Consider the following 12,852-nt stretch of genomic DNA (forward strand, 5'->3'; position numbering starts at 1 on the left):
GCATCAGTACATTAACTAGTATTGTAAACCAACTCCTGTCCCTAAAGAGCAGATCCTGCCAGGCTTGCTTACACTGAGCCATAGCTTCTTCCATGAGTAGTAGTTCCACTGATTTCAAGGGACTACTCCTGGAGTAAGGTAATAGCGTGGTTAAGGATGGCAGAATTTGGCCCTTAATAAACTGTATACTTTGTCTACAATCATACCACAGGCAAACGCCTAAGAAAAAGAAATTGGCCTTACAGAGCGGGCCCTAGAGATCAACAAAGCCTGGCATTGTCAGAGAAGTGAATGCTAGAGTCTAGAGCCCTCCACCAAGAGCGTCCTGCCCTCGACATTCAGATATAGATAGGGAGTATCCTCAACTGTCCTGGCAGCACTTTGGGAATGAGGCAGAGTCTCTAGGCTGGCCAGGAGCCAGTCCAGAGCAAGCTCTTTGCCAGGTCCCATCAAACTGCCTCAGGAAAAACCCCAAGTTGTTAGGTATTTCAATGAACTTTCTTTGTCAGTTGTCTCACTTTATCAGACTAACCTTAACAATTCCCACCAGGTAATAATTTTCCCAACCCATAGTTTCTGTAGCTCAAAATTTAAAAAATCAAAACTCTTCTAAAAACTCCCAGAGTGTCTCACTTCTGTGTCCCATTATAAATAGTGTGGATGAAAATGTGTAACTTCCTCTAGTGCATGTCCTCTGTTTTGGTTACAGGGGACACATGGTAAGTCAAGTTTGTGTGTTCACAGCATATCAACAGAAATGCTGGAAAGGAGGTCTTTCCAGAAGGGCCAACAATGAGAAATAGAGATGTTTTCTATACTGTGATTTACCCAGGGTACAGTCGGGACTTCTGAACAGATGTGTCCCCTCAATTCTCCAACCTGGTGTGCCTTTTACACTGCTAGGCTATGGGAGCAACCACTCCTTGCCTTCTCTGATACAGCCTCTAGCATGTAAATTACTCCCAGCTATACTGTATGAGTGCTTAGCCAGGAACCCATGAATTACATTGTAGAGTGATGCCAGCAAATTCCCAGTCCCAGACTTGTCCCCAGACATGTGTGTCTTGTACTGCCAAGCTCTTTCCTTCTGAACAATACAAGTTCACGGAAAGTCCGTCATTTTATTAATAGAAAATGATATGCACAAATCCTGTTATCTCAAATGAAGTTTCCCAAACACTTCAATTCAAACATGCACTGGTTTAGATAAAACAATAGAACAAGTTTATTAACTACAGAAGGAAAGATTTTAAGTAATTACAAATAATGAGGCATAAAAGTCAGAATTGGTTACAAAGAAATAAAAGGGGAAATGCCAACTAATGCTTAACCTAACAAGCTAAGTGAGCATAAAGCAAAAGGGTCTCTCTCACCACATGTTCTTTCGCGATCTTACTGGCTGGATGCCTTTCAGCCCAGACCCCTCCCCTAGTCCATTGTTCCTTTCCTTGTCCTTCAGGTGTGGATGTCCTGGGCAGAGGGAGGGAGGAGAGAAGTGATTTGAGGCCTCTGTTTCTCATTTTTATCCTTTTCCTCTTCTTTGAGAATCGTCTCCAGGTGGGGTTCAGGAGACAGGAAGTCTGGGGAGACGGGAACTTCCAGCTACTTCTTTGCCAAGTAAATTTCTCACTCTTTTTCCTGCCAAAGAATGGCCATTTAACCAGGTGATAGTCCATTTAATTATGCTGACACCTGTCTGAGGTGCTGGCTACTCTTTTGTCTCTGGGGAACTGGACTGAAGCTATTTCCTTAGACTTAGAACATGCCTTATACAGTAGAATTTTATAACTTTACGTACAAAGTTGCCACACGCATTTTAGCAGGATAGTAATGTTCAGCAGATTGTGAGTTTTCAAATGATACTTCACAAGGCATACTTTGAACAACATTTATCCTAGTCTTGTAAAAAGGAGGAACATAAGGGTACAAATGCCCTGCTAGTGATCTGATGTATTTCCTTTGCCAACGGTGTCATTTGTCCATCCCCCTCCCCCTTCCAGCTCACCCATGTTGCTTTGCCTTTTGCTTGAACATGCAGTGCAGTCGCTGTTGTGCTAGTTTATTGTCATGGAGCTGACTACGGTCTGATCGACACTAGGAGATTAGGTCAGTATAACTATGTCGCTCAGGGGTGTGAAAAATCCAGACCGACCTAACCCTGGGTGTAGACAGTGCTAGGTTGACGGGAGAATTTTCTACTGCCTCTTGGGGAGGTGGATTATCTACACTGACAGAAGAATTCCTCCCATCAGAAGAGGTAGCATCTTCACTGAAGTACTACAGCAGTGCAGCTGCAGCGTTTTAAGTGTAGACAAGCCCTAAGGTGCTAGAAATGATTTGTGATTTCATTGCCAGCTCAGGTAGGAGACAATGTCTTTGGGTCAGGGGAAAGCTTTGTTTAAACAAACCTTACCTTTAATATTTACAAAAGCATCAAGGAAAATGAATAAAAATAACTGAAAGGCAAATGGAATGAATGTTTATATATAATATGACACATTTGAAAGACCTGATCCACTGTGAAAAGTAATTCCTGCACCATGGGAGAGCTGCTGTCAAGACAGGTTAATTTTAAGGCCTAAGAACCATTAATTGGCTCTTGTGTATAGTCTTCATTGAAGTAAACATAATATAAAATGACGGTCAGTGCAACTATAAGCCCATTCCATTTGTGAGAGAAATGTTCCTTGTATTAGTAAGGGATACCTCTGACCATTGTGAAACCTAAGTGTACGTGAGATAGTAATTCAATATTCTCTGCGGTGATTCCTGCCTTTTGTCTTCTAAATTTCCCAGTTTTAAATCGGACAATAGACGCTGATTATACGGTCTCTCTTGAAAGAGCTTGGTTATAAAAGAAGACCAATTTTAAAAACATAAGTGGTAATGAGAGATTTTTAGAAAGTGAGCTGGAGTAATTTTCATAGAAGGAAGACACTGAATATTCTGTGAATATTGCACACAGGTGACATCAGTGGAATACATACCAAGGAACCCTCTTATGCCAGAACTGTTTTTTCCCAGGACCACCCACGGCCATCTTTAGCAAAGACCATTTATTAAAATAGATAAATAATTCTACATGCAATGCTGACATTAACCAGTCGGTCTTTTGATGGGTGCTCATCTCTGATCACTGAAAAAGGGCTGCTGAGAGGGGAGACAATGAGATTTAAAACGAATTAAGTTGAGGCAGGACCAGAAACAAGCGTTGCTGCTATGGGGTGCTGTGCTGACAGTCATGTTTGTGTACATTGCTTGAAGCAGGGACTATGCCTTCCTCTGTTTTGTACAACACCAAGCATAGGACAGAGCTCCCTAGATACAATTCCTATTCGCTATTTTGTATCTGAATTGGAAACTATATTTAGAAAAAAGGCCCTTCAGCCGTAAAGGGTATTTTTAAACTATTAGAGTCAATGAAGACCTTCCAAGTGGCCCTTCATCTCCTTCAGGGGCTCTCTGACCCCAGCTGATTCTTATGAAATACCAGTCCTCACTGCTTAGGATAGCTCACTGGCTGCAAGCCTGTTTTCCCTGCTGTCTGTTACCACTTTTTGTTTTCTTTTTGAAATGCTTGGATCTTCATCAGGTAATTTTTGGGGTACGTCTGCAAAGAGAAGTGTCAATCCGGAGCATAATTAAAGGCCTTTTTACTGGGGAGCTAGCATCTGATCCCACTCCCATTGAAGTAAAAGCAGTCACTTACCTCCAGTTTTAATTATGTTTAAGTACGCCATGGTGGTAGTAGTGGTAGACGCCAAACCTCACAACCCTGATGAGCGAGAATATTGTGAATCGGATTAATAAGCACTGCCTACGTAAAATTTGGATTAACCTATTGTGTTTCCTTTTCCTTTTCTCCAGGCATCAACAATGTTAAGAGCATCTTTAGCCCCTGTGTAAGTGTTTCTTTCTGAGCTTTGCTTGGTTATCTGTAAAGAGAGTATGTGGGAGGAGACAGCCAGTACCCCGAAGTGCACTGCCTAACTGGTTACTAATGAGAATCACTTGCCTCTCTGTGTATGGTTACCAACAACTGTTGTCTGTGAATGCAATGTGGCCCAGGTGCCTTTTGTGAATTCTTGATGTAAAGGGATCATTAACATTCTGATCTCAGCAAACAGTTTTTAGCCCTGTTAAAATGGCTTGCTGCACAATATTTTACCAACTGTGATTCAGTGGCTGTGTTTTCCTCAGTTGCTATAGACACTACAGTCCTGTTGTAGTTAGGTTCCCACAAATCCAGGAGGAACGGAAACCCCGAGTAAACTTAGTTGTGTGTTCCTAGAACCAATTTTGCAGTGGATTTAGTAACTTTGTCCCTGAAGGAATAATAATTATATGGCAAGTTTTTCTGTGATTGAATGATTTTGTCTTAAAGGCATAATGGCCCCGATCCTCAGAGGTATTTTGATGCCTAACTTTCATTGAAGTTAAAGGATCTGGGTCTCTGTGGACCTTTGAGGATCTGGGTCTCTGTGATTTTATGGTAAATTCAGAATTTAAAATTTGTTTGAAAAGGGAGTAGGGCAGTGTGGTGAGTATTTGGGGAACATAATATGAGTAGGAGTGATTTTAGCAGAAAACGTATATTTTAGTACTTAAACCAAAAACAGTTTAGTGAAAGCAGCTTTTAAAAAAGTCACCATTCCCTTGCAGTGTTGTGCTAAGAAGCAGTATTGTGTTAGTGCATGAGAATAGAATGCGACCCTCACTAGCAATGCATATTACATTTAACAGTTGATTTTCACTGTCCAACCTGAGCAAAATGTACCCAGTAAACTGTATAAATGGTGAAAAAGTCAGTTTTAAAAATCCTTTGAGTTCTAGTATTCTAAACTGATGTGAGTAATCGAGATAAGGAAATAAGTCAAAAAATTGTGAGATTTATTTTCCTTTTAAAAGGAAGGACACGTGCAAGTTGCTTTTTTGAAACCAGATTTGCTCTCTTCACTTGCCTCACTTCAGTAGCCTCAACAGCTCCCACTGAAGGAGTTCGATGCGGTATTAATAAATGTCTGGTTTCCTATCTGCCATGTAGGAAAATGCAGGAAGTGCCATTGTTACCCTCTTTGGATTATGAGAAGCTGAAGAAAGATCTGATCAGTGGGAGTGATCGTCTTAAAGCTTTCTTACTGCAGGCTCTGCGCTGGGTAAGTGAAATGGTCTCACTACAAGTGAAGAAGGATCTCGTGCTAGGCCCTTTCAGTAGAGCTGGAGCTAAAATCTAATTTGCAGACAAGACGGCTCACATCTGGAGTGAGATGTCTTCCTCCATAATAGGGTGTGCGGGGGGCGGAGAGAGAATGCAGAGGCTTCTCTGCTTGAATTTCAGTCAGTGACACTTGCTGAGGCTCTGGAGGTGCTGAGGAAAGTGTAGGATGTGCCTTGTGAATTACATCTGTGGCCTTTCTGGGTGATGAAGGCCAACTGGAAGATTTTGGAACCTTCATTGGAATGATGCCTGAGGGAGGGTAAAGTGTCCTTTTGTTTCAGAGGACATGTCTACACTACAAAATTAAGTCGACTTACATTAAGTTGATGTACAGCCACCACTGTAATTACAGCAGTGGTTCATGTCCACACTTGCTCCTTCTTTTGGTAGTATGTATCCTCACCAGGAGCACTTCCACTGATTGAAGTGGGACACTAACAGCTGGCCCCAGGCAGCCATGGGGTTCACAGCTGGCCCTCTCTCCCTGCCCCAATGCTGAAAGCCAGAGCTATCAGTGCTGTGGCAGGGGGTCCTAGCTGTGAGCTTGCACCTTGCTGACAGCTCAGGGTGTCAGTGCCGGTGGGGGAGGGCTCCGCTTGGGGCTGACAGCCAACAGGCGATGTAAGTAATGCAGTGTGTAACCAGACACTGTATTGCCCTAGCTATTTCAACGTAAGCACTATCCCTCTCATGGAGGTGGAGCTATGTCAGTGTAGTGGGCCACTTACTTCCACAGAAGCAGCATTGTAATGTACACACTGACATAATTAGGTTGATGTAAGCTGCCTTACGTTGACCTAACTCTGTAATGTAGACCAATCCAAAGAAGTGATTGTGTGTCTTTGTTCAAGAAACTGTCTCTTGATAGGGCAATAATTGGAGAGAGACTGCCAAAGTCCTGAATCTTCCTTTTTCGGGGAAAACTGTGAGCATATTTTAGCAAAACTTTGAAGGTGGCAACAAAAATCTTTTAACTTCATGCCATGGAAGAGGGGAAGCCAATGGAGGGATTGAAAAGGAAGGCTGACATGGGCAAAATGACAGGCAAGAAAGATGATCATATAAAGCAGCTAGATGCTGTGTAAAGTTTCACACCCTATCGTACTAATGACTTGAGCCCTGTAGTGGGTCTCTTCCCTGTCTACCTTACCAGGTCAGTCCTGTGCAGATGCTGACAGATTCTGAATGACAGTTTTTTGGTTGGCCACTGAGCTGAGAGCGCTAAACTCATTTCACTTGCTATCAGACCTCAAAGTTGAATTCATCCTCTGTGTGAGAGGAGGATTAATTCTCCACAAAGAATTCTCCCAGACACACTCTCACATTAGCATTAATTTATGTGAGTGATTAATTTCCCATCCTCCCATTTTTTATAGCGTTTGACGACGTCTCATCCCGGTGAGCAGAGAGACACCGTCCTGCAGGCTTATATCAGCAGTGACCTACTGGATATCCACAACAGTAGCCAGGTCAGCAAGAGTAGATCTTACTCTGGTTTGTGTGTGATTATTATTTATTGTTATAATGTGCTGATCAGAAAACTCTATTACAACATACAAATAATTAAACAGATTTGTACACGATCTGTTGGGTTGAGGCATACGTTTCAGAATACACTGACCACTAATACAGATTCTCTGTTGGGGGAAGGGCTGGTCTGTCTGTTTTTGGGAGCTGACCTTTTTCATCCTAATTGCAGTGTTGTGGGATGACCTCTTAATGGGTCTCCATAAGCCAAAATGTGACATTTATCATTTATGCAGTAGGAGGGCCCAGTCCTGCTAGGCTTTGAGTGCTCTTGACTCCCATTGAGGTCAGTGGGAGTCAGGTGCACACGGTACTCACAGGAGATGCTAAGCACCTCATAGACCAGGCCCTGAAACAGTTTCTATAAGTGATTCTGTGGGATCTGCTTCAGGTTGGGGGGCTGTCTGTAAGCGAGGACTGGCCTGTCTCCCAACATCTGTGAGAGTGAGGGATCGTCCCTCAGGATAGGTTGTAGATCCTTGATGATGCGCTGGAGAGGTTTTAGTGGGGGGCTGAAGGTGACGGCTCTGCAGCACATCATCAGGGATCTACAGTCTATCCTGAGAGATGATCCCTCACTCTCACAGATCTTGGGAGACAGGCCAGTCCTCGCTTACAGACAGCCCCCCAACCTGAAGCAAATACTCACCAGCAACCACACAACAAAAACACTAACCCAGAAACCTATCCTTGCAACAAAGCACATTGCCAACTCTGTCCACATATCTTTTCAAGGGACACCATCATAGGACCTAATCACATCAGCCACACCATCAGGGGCTCGTTCACCTGCACATCTACCAATGTGATATATGCCATCATGTGCCAGCAATGCTCCTCTGCCATGTACATTGGCCAAACCAGATAGTCTCTATGCAAAAGAATAAATGGACACAAAACTATAACATTCAAAAACCAGTCAGAGAACACTTCAACCTCCCTGGACACTCAATTACAGACCTAAAAGTCACAATTCTTCAACGAAAAAACTTCAGAAACAGACTCCAAAGAGAAACTGCAGAACTGGAATTAATTTGCAAACTGGACACCATTAAATTAGGCTTGAATAAAGACTGGGAGTGGATGTGTCATTACACAAACTAAAAACTATTTCCCCTTGCTAATTTTCCCCCTACTGTTACTTACACCTTCTTGTCAATTGTTTGAAATTGGCCATCCTGATTATCACTACAAAAGTTTTTTTTCTCCTGCTGATAATAGCCCACCTTAATTGATTACTCTTGTTAGAGTTGGTATGGCAACCCCCATTTTTTCATTTTCTCTGTATATATAAATCTTCCTACTGTATTTTCCACTGCATGCATCTAATGAAGTGGGTTTTAGCCCACGAAAGCTTATGCCCAAATAAATTTGTTAGTCTCTAAGGTGCCACAAGTATTCCTCGTTCTTTTTGCTGATAAGGACTAACATGGCTACCACTCTGAAATCTGTGGGATCAGTTTGCTGAAATACAAGATGTGTCTCTCTATGGTTAGTGTTGTGCTGTGTTGTGTTACTAGAGTTCTTAATTTAGGTTTATACTGCATGTGAGTGTGTAGTACTTGTGGAGACACGGAAGTTCATTAATGCATTGAGGGCTTGCCCCTGAGACAGTTGAAATTGATGGCAATGATACCACTGACTTACTTCAGTAGGAGCAGGATCGGATCCTAACACAGGAAGTTGGCCCTCACTTGTGTGACTTGTCGCAGGAGAATGACTCACCTGATAAATCTTTTTGAGTAAATTATGGATTGTAAGAGGATACACTAAATTCATTTCTCTTGTGACCCAGAATAAGAATTAAACTAGGATTTTGTTCTTAAGATGTTCATACAATATATCCTTTTATGCAGCACCTGCAATCACATTTTTAAAAGCACATTTCAGTACATTCAAAACTTACTATAACTTTTTCTTTAGCAGAATGCTCTAGCCTGCATATTGATTGGAAGGGGTCTTCAGTGATTGATAATTCAACTGTGTCATTAACAAAGTCATGACTTTTATATTTATTAATAATAATTAATTTTATCCAGAGTAGCGGTTTCATTCTTTAGCCATGGGTCTAATTTTCAAGAAGTAAGTCCTGTTGTCCTCATGAGGATGCATTTGTTGCCTCTACAGGTACCCTAGAAATCATAGAAATGTAGGGTTGGAAGGGACATCAAGAGATCATCTAATCCAGTGGTTCTCAGCCAGGGGTATGTTGAGGTCTTCCAGCGGGTACATCAGCTCATCTAGATATTTGCCTAGTTTTACAACAGGCTGCCAAAAACCACTAGCGAAGTCAGTACAAACTAAAATTTCATACAGACAATGGCTTGTTTTATACTGCTCTATAATATTATAGGCTGAAGTGTAACTACAATATTTATGTACCTTTTGATTTATTTTATAATTATATGGTAAAAATGAGAAAGTCAGCAATTTTTCAGTAATAGCACTTTTGTATTTTTATGTCTGATTTTGTAAGTAAGTAGTTTTTAAGAGAGGTGAAACTTGGGGTACATAAGACAAATCAGACTCCTGAAAGGGGTACAGTAGTCTGGAAAGGTTGAGAACCACTGATCTAGTCCATGTCCGCCCCACCCCCATGCTCAGGCATGATAAGTATACCTGGACCATCCCTGACTGGTGTTTGTCTAATGTTCTTTAAAACCACCGAGGAGAAGGATTCCATCATCTTCCTGGGTAATCTGTTCCTGTGCTTACCTATCCTTATAATTAGAAAGATTTTTCTAATATCTAACCTACATCTCCCTTTCTGCAAACTAAGCCCTGGTCTACACTAGGACTGTAGGTCGAATTTAGCAGTGTTAAATCGATGTAAACCTGCACCCGTCCACACGATGAAGCCCTTTATTTCGACTTAAAGGGCTCTTAAAATTGATTTCCTTACTCTACCCCTGACAAGTGGATTAGCGCTTAAATCGGCCTTGCCGGGTCGAATTTGGGGTACTGTGGACACAAGTCAATGGTATTGGCCTCCGGGAGCTATCCCAGAGTGCTCCATTGTGACTGCTCTGGACAGCACTCTCAACTCAGATGCACAATTGTTTGCCCTTGCTCTGATGCAGGGAGGGGCGACTGACGACACGGCTTACAGGGTTGGCTTACAGGGAGTTAAAATCAACAAAGGGGGTGGCTTTACATCAAGGAGTATTTCAGGAAGGACTTCACGGAGGGTTCCAATAAGAAATGGTGCATCTAAGTTATTGTTCTTATTGGAACAAGGAGGTTAGTCTGGACTCTGATTGATACATGGCTAGATTTACCTCGCTGCACCTTCTCTGTGAGTGACTGCAGTGTGACCTAGAGGAATGAGTCCCCTAGACGGGGGGCGAGGAGGGTTTGCAAATGAGTACAAAACAAATCTGGTCTATTTCTTGTTTTGATACACTCCATCTATCTTCTACATCTTTGGCTGGCAGCAGACGGTGCAGAAGGACTGATGCCATCCACATCTCATGGCTGCTCGGCAGAAGATGGTACAATAGGACTGCTAGCTGTCCTCATCTCTTGCCTGCCCGGCAGAAGATGATGCAATAGGACTGCTAGCAATCCGTATCACCTGCCTGCTCACCATAAGATGGTTCAATAGGACTGACTGCAGGACTAAAGAGAATGACCTGATCAAGTCACTCCAAATTTAGTGCCTGCGCCCATGTCTGCCCAGGCGCTCCTGATCGACCTCACAGAGGCGACCAGGAGCACCTCGGACATGACGAGGACGGCTACCAGTCCTATTGCACCGTCTGCTGCCACAAGGCAATGGGTTGCTGCTGCTGTGTAGCAATGCAGTACCGCGTCTGCCAGCACCCAGGAGACATACGGTGACAGTGAGCTGAGCGGGCTCCATGCTTGCCATGGTATGGCGTCTGCACAGGTAACTCAGGAAAAAAGGCGCGAAACGATTGTCTGCCCTTGCTTTCACGGAGGGAGGGAGGGAGGGAAGGGGGGACTGACGATATGTACCCAGAACCACCCGCGACAATGTTTTAGCCCCATCAGGCATTGGGATCTCAACCCAGAATTCCAATGGGCAGCGGAGACTGCGGGAACTGTGGGATAGCTACCCCCAGTGCAACACTCTGGAAGTCGACTCTAGCCTCGGTACTGTGGAAGCACTCCGCCGAGTTAATGCACTTAGAGCATTTTCTGTGGGGACACACACACACGAATATATAAAACCGATTTCTAAAAAAACTGACTTCTATAAATTCAACCTAATTTCATAGTGTAGGCATACCCTAAGCTGATTACTTCTTATCCTACCCTTGGTGGAAATGGAGAATAATTGATCACTGTCCTCTTTATAACTACTTTTTACATATTTTTACTTTTTACATCGTGTCTCCCCTCAGTCTTCTCCTCATCTCTAGACTAAGCATGCCCAATTCTTTCAACCTTACCTCATAGGTCATGTTTCTAAACCTCTTACTTTGCACTTGTCTTTATTGAATTTCATCTTACTGATTTTAGACCAATTCTCCAGTTTATCAAGATAATTTTCAATTCTGCTCATATCCTCCAAAGTGCTTGAAACCCCTCTGAGCTTAACATCTACAAATTTCATGAGTACACTCTCTATTCCTTCATCCAAGTCACTAAGGAAAATATTGAATAGTACCAGATCCAGGACAGACCTGTACGGGACCACACTTGATATGTCCTTCCAGTTCAACAGCAAACCACTGATAACTACTCAATGAGTACGGTTTTTCATCCAGGTGTGCACCTACCTTGTTATAATGTTATCTAGACCATATTCCCCTAGTTTGCTTATGAGAATATCAAGGAATTAGGAAAAAACAAAAAAACAAACCCCCCAAAAACAGAACAATCAAATTCTATTTTTGATATCTGAAACTTTCTGTAAAGGGTAGTGATGTATAGGAAATGCCAGAACTGAGACTAAAGTTAACAGAGACTTGCATTTGTGCTTTGTGAGCCAAGCACTGCTGTTCAGACTGTGTTAATGGTTCCCTTGCACCTAAACATGCTAATAGCTGTCAAGCAGCAAATGTCCCTATTCCAAGTAGCATTAATGCTTAGTCAGAAATGAACAAACCCCCTACAAAATATTTGTTTTATTCAAAGATGCTAACTTTATTAATTTGAGTTTAGTTAACTTAATTTCCTTTTCTAGGGTGCTGCTTTATTATGACTTTACCCTGCACATCAAAGCTTGTTCTATTTTGTTTCCACACCTTTTTCACCCATACAATGGAAGATTAAAGTCAAGTTAGCAACTTGTTAATATGCTTTTGTTTGTACAGTTCTGATATTTGCTCTGCATCATTTATAATGCCTTTAAACATTTCATAAGCCTGTGCTAGAATTTTCCGCTTCATTTATTTTGATAAATGTTTGCTTTCTCTTGCAGAGAAATGTGCTAAAATTGCTACATTCCAAGAGTGAGGTGGTCCGACAGTACGTGGCAAGGCTTATCAATGCTTTTGCTTCGCTGGCAGAAGGTAAGAGATGCACTGCAAAGGGCTGTCCTCTTCATGTACCTTGGCACATTATAGGTACTTCATTGTCCTTGGGTGTGGAAATTTAAATACATCCTGCTTCTGGGCATTCATTGTCCTATGTTCTGTTTTTCCAAGGTCGAGAATTGTCAGTGTCTGTACAGTTGCCACTTACCACTTTGAAAGTTTATTTCAGCTTTTGTTATTTCAGTCCTCACCTTTTATAGTGTGTGGTCTTTGTCATGGGCAGCCAGTGAACCGGCAGCTGGGGGAGGCTAGCCCATGGCCAGCCCCCCTGGCCCCAGCGCCAGGTAGGCCGGTGTTGCACGGCCCGCCCTACCCTCCTGGCATCCGAGCACTGGGCAGGTGGGCCAGTGGTGCGCGTGGCCGCCCCTTGAGCACAGGGAGGGCGGTGAGCAGTCCCTCTGAGCGCAAGGCAGGTGGGCAGCCCCAGTGCTCTAGTCTCCCGTCCCCCAAGCGCTGGGTGGCATGACCCCAGTGCCTGGGTGCCCCCCAGCACTGAGTGGCCCCAGCCACCCCAAGTCATAGAATCATAGAATATCAGGGTTGGAAGGGACCCTAGAAGGTCATCTAGTCCAACCCCCTGCTCGAAGCAGGACCAATTCCCAG

General features: G+C 43.1%; 1 protein-coding gene across 1 annotated transcript in view; it reads left to right on the forward strand.

Annotated features, from left to right (window-relative positions):
- ARMC9 (armadillo repeat containing 9) overlaps positions 1-12,852 on the forward strand; it is a 121,756-nt gene that overhangs the window by 45,704 nt on the left and 63,200 nt on the right. The window contains exons 11-15 of the mRNA XM_074963397.1: positions 1,546-1,617; positions 3,868-3,902; positions 5,045-5,156; positions 6,595-6,687; positions 12,135-12,225. Coding sequence (XP_074819498.1) covers positions 1,546-1,617; positions 3,868-3,902; positions 5,045-5,156; positions 6,595-6,687; positions 12,135-12,225 — 403 coding nt within the window. The remainder of the gene's footprint in view (positions 1-1,545; positions 1,618-3,867; positions 3,903-5,044; positions 5,157-6,594; positions 6,688-12,134; positions 12,226-12,852) is intronic.

Source organism: Natator depressus, chromosome 9, assembly GCF_965152275.1.
Source record: "Natator depressus isolate rNatDep1 chromosome 9, rNatDep2.hap1, whole genome shotgun sequence".
NCBI classification, from domain to species: Eukaryota; Metazoa; Chordata; order Testudines; family Cheloniidae; genus Natator; species Natator depressus.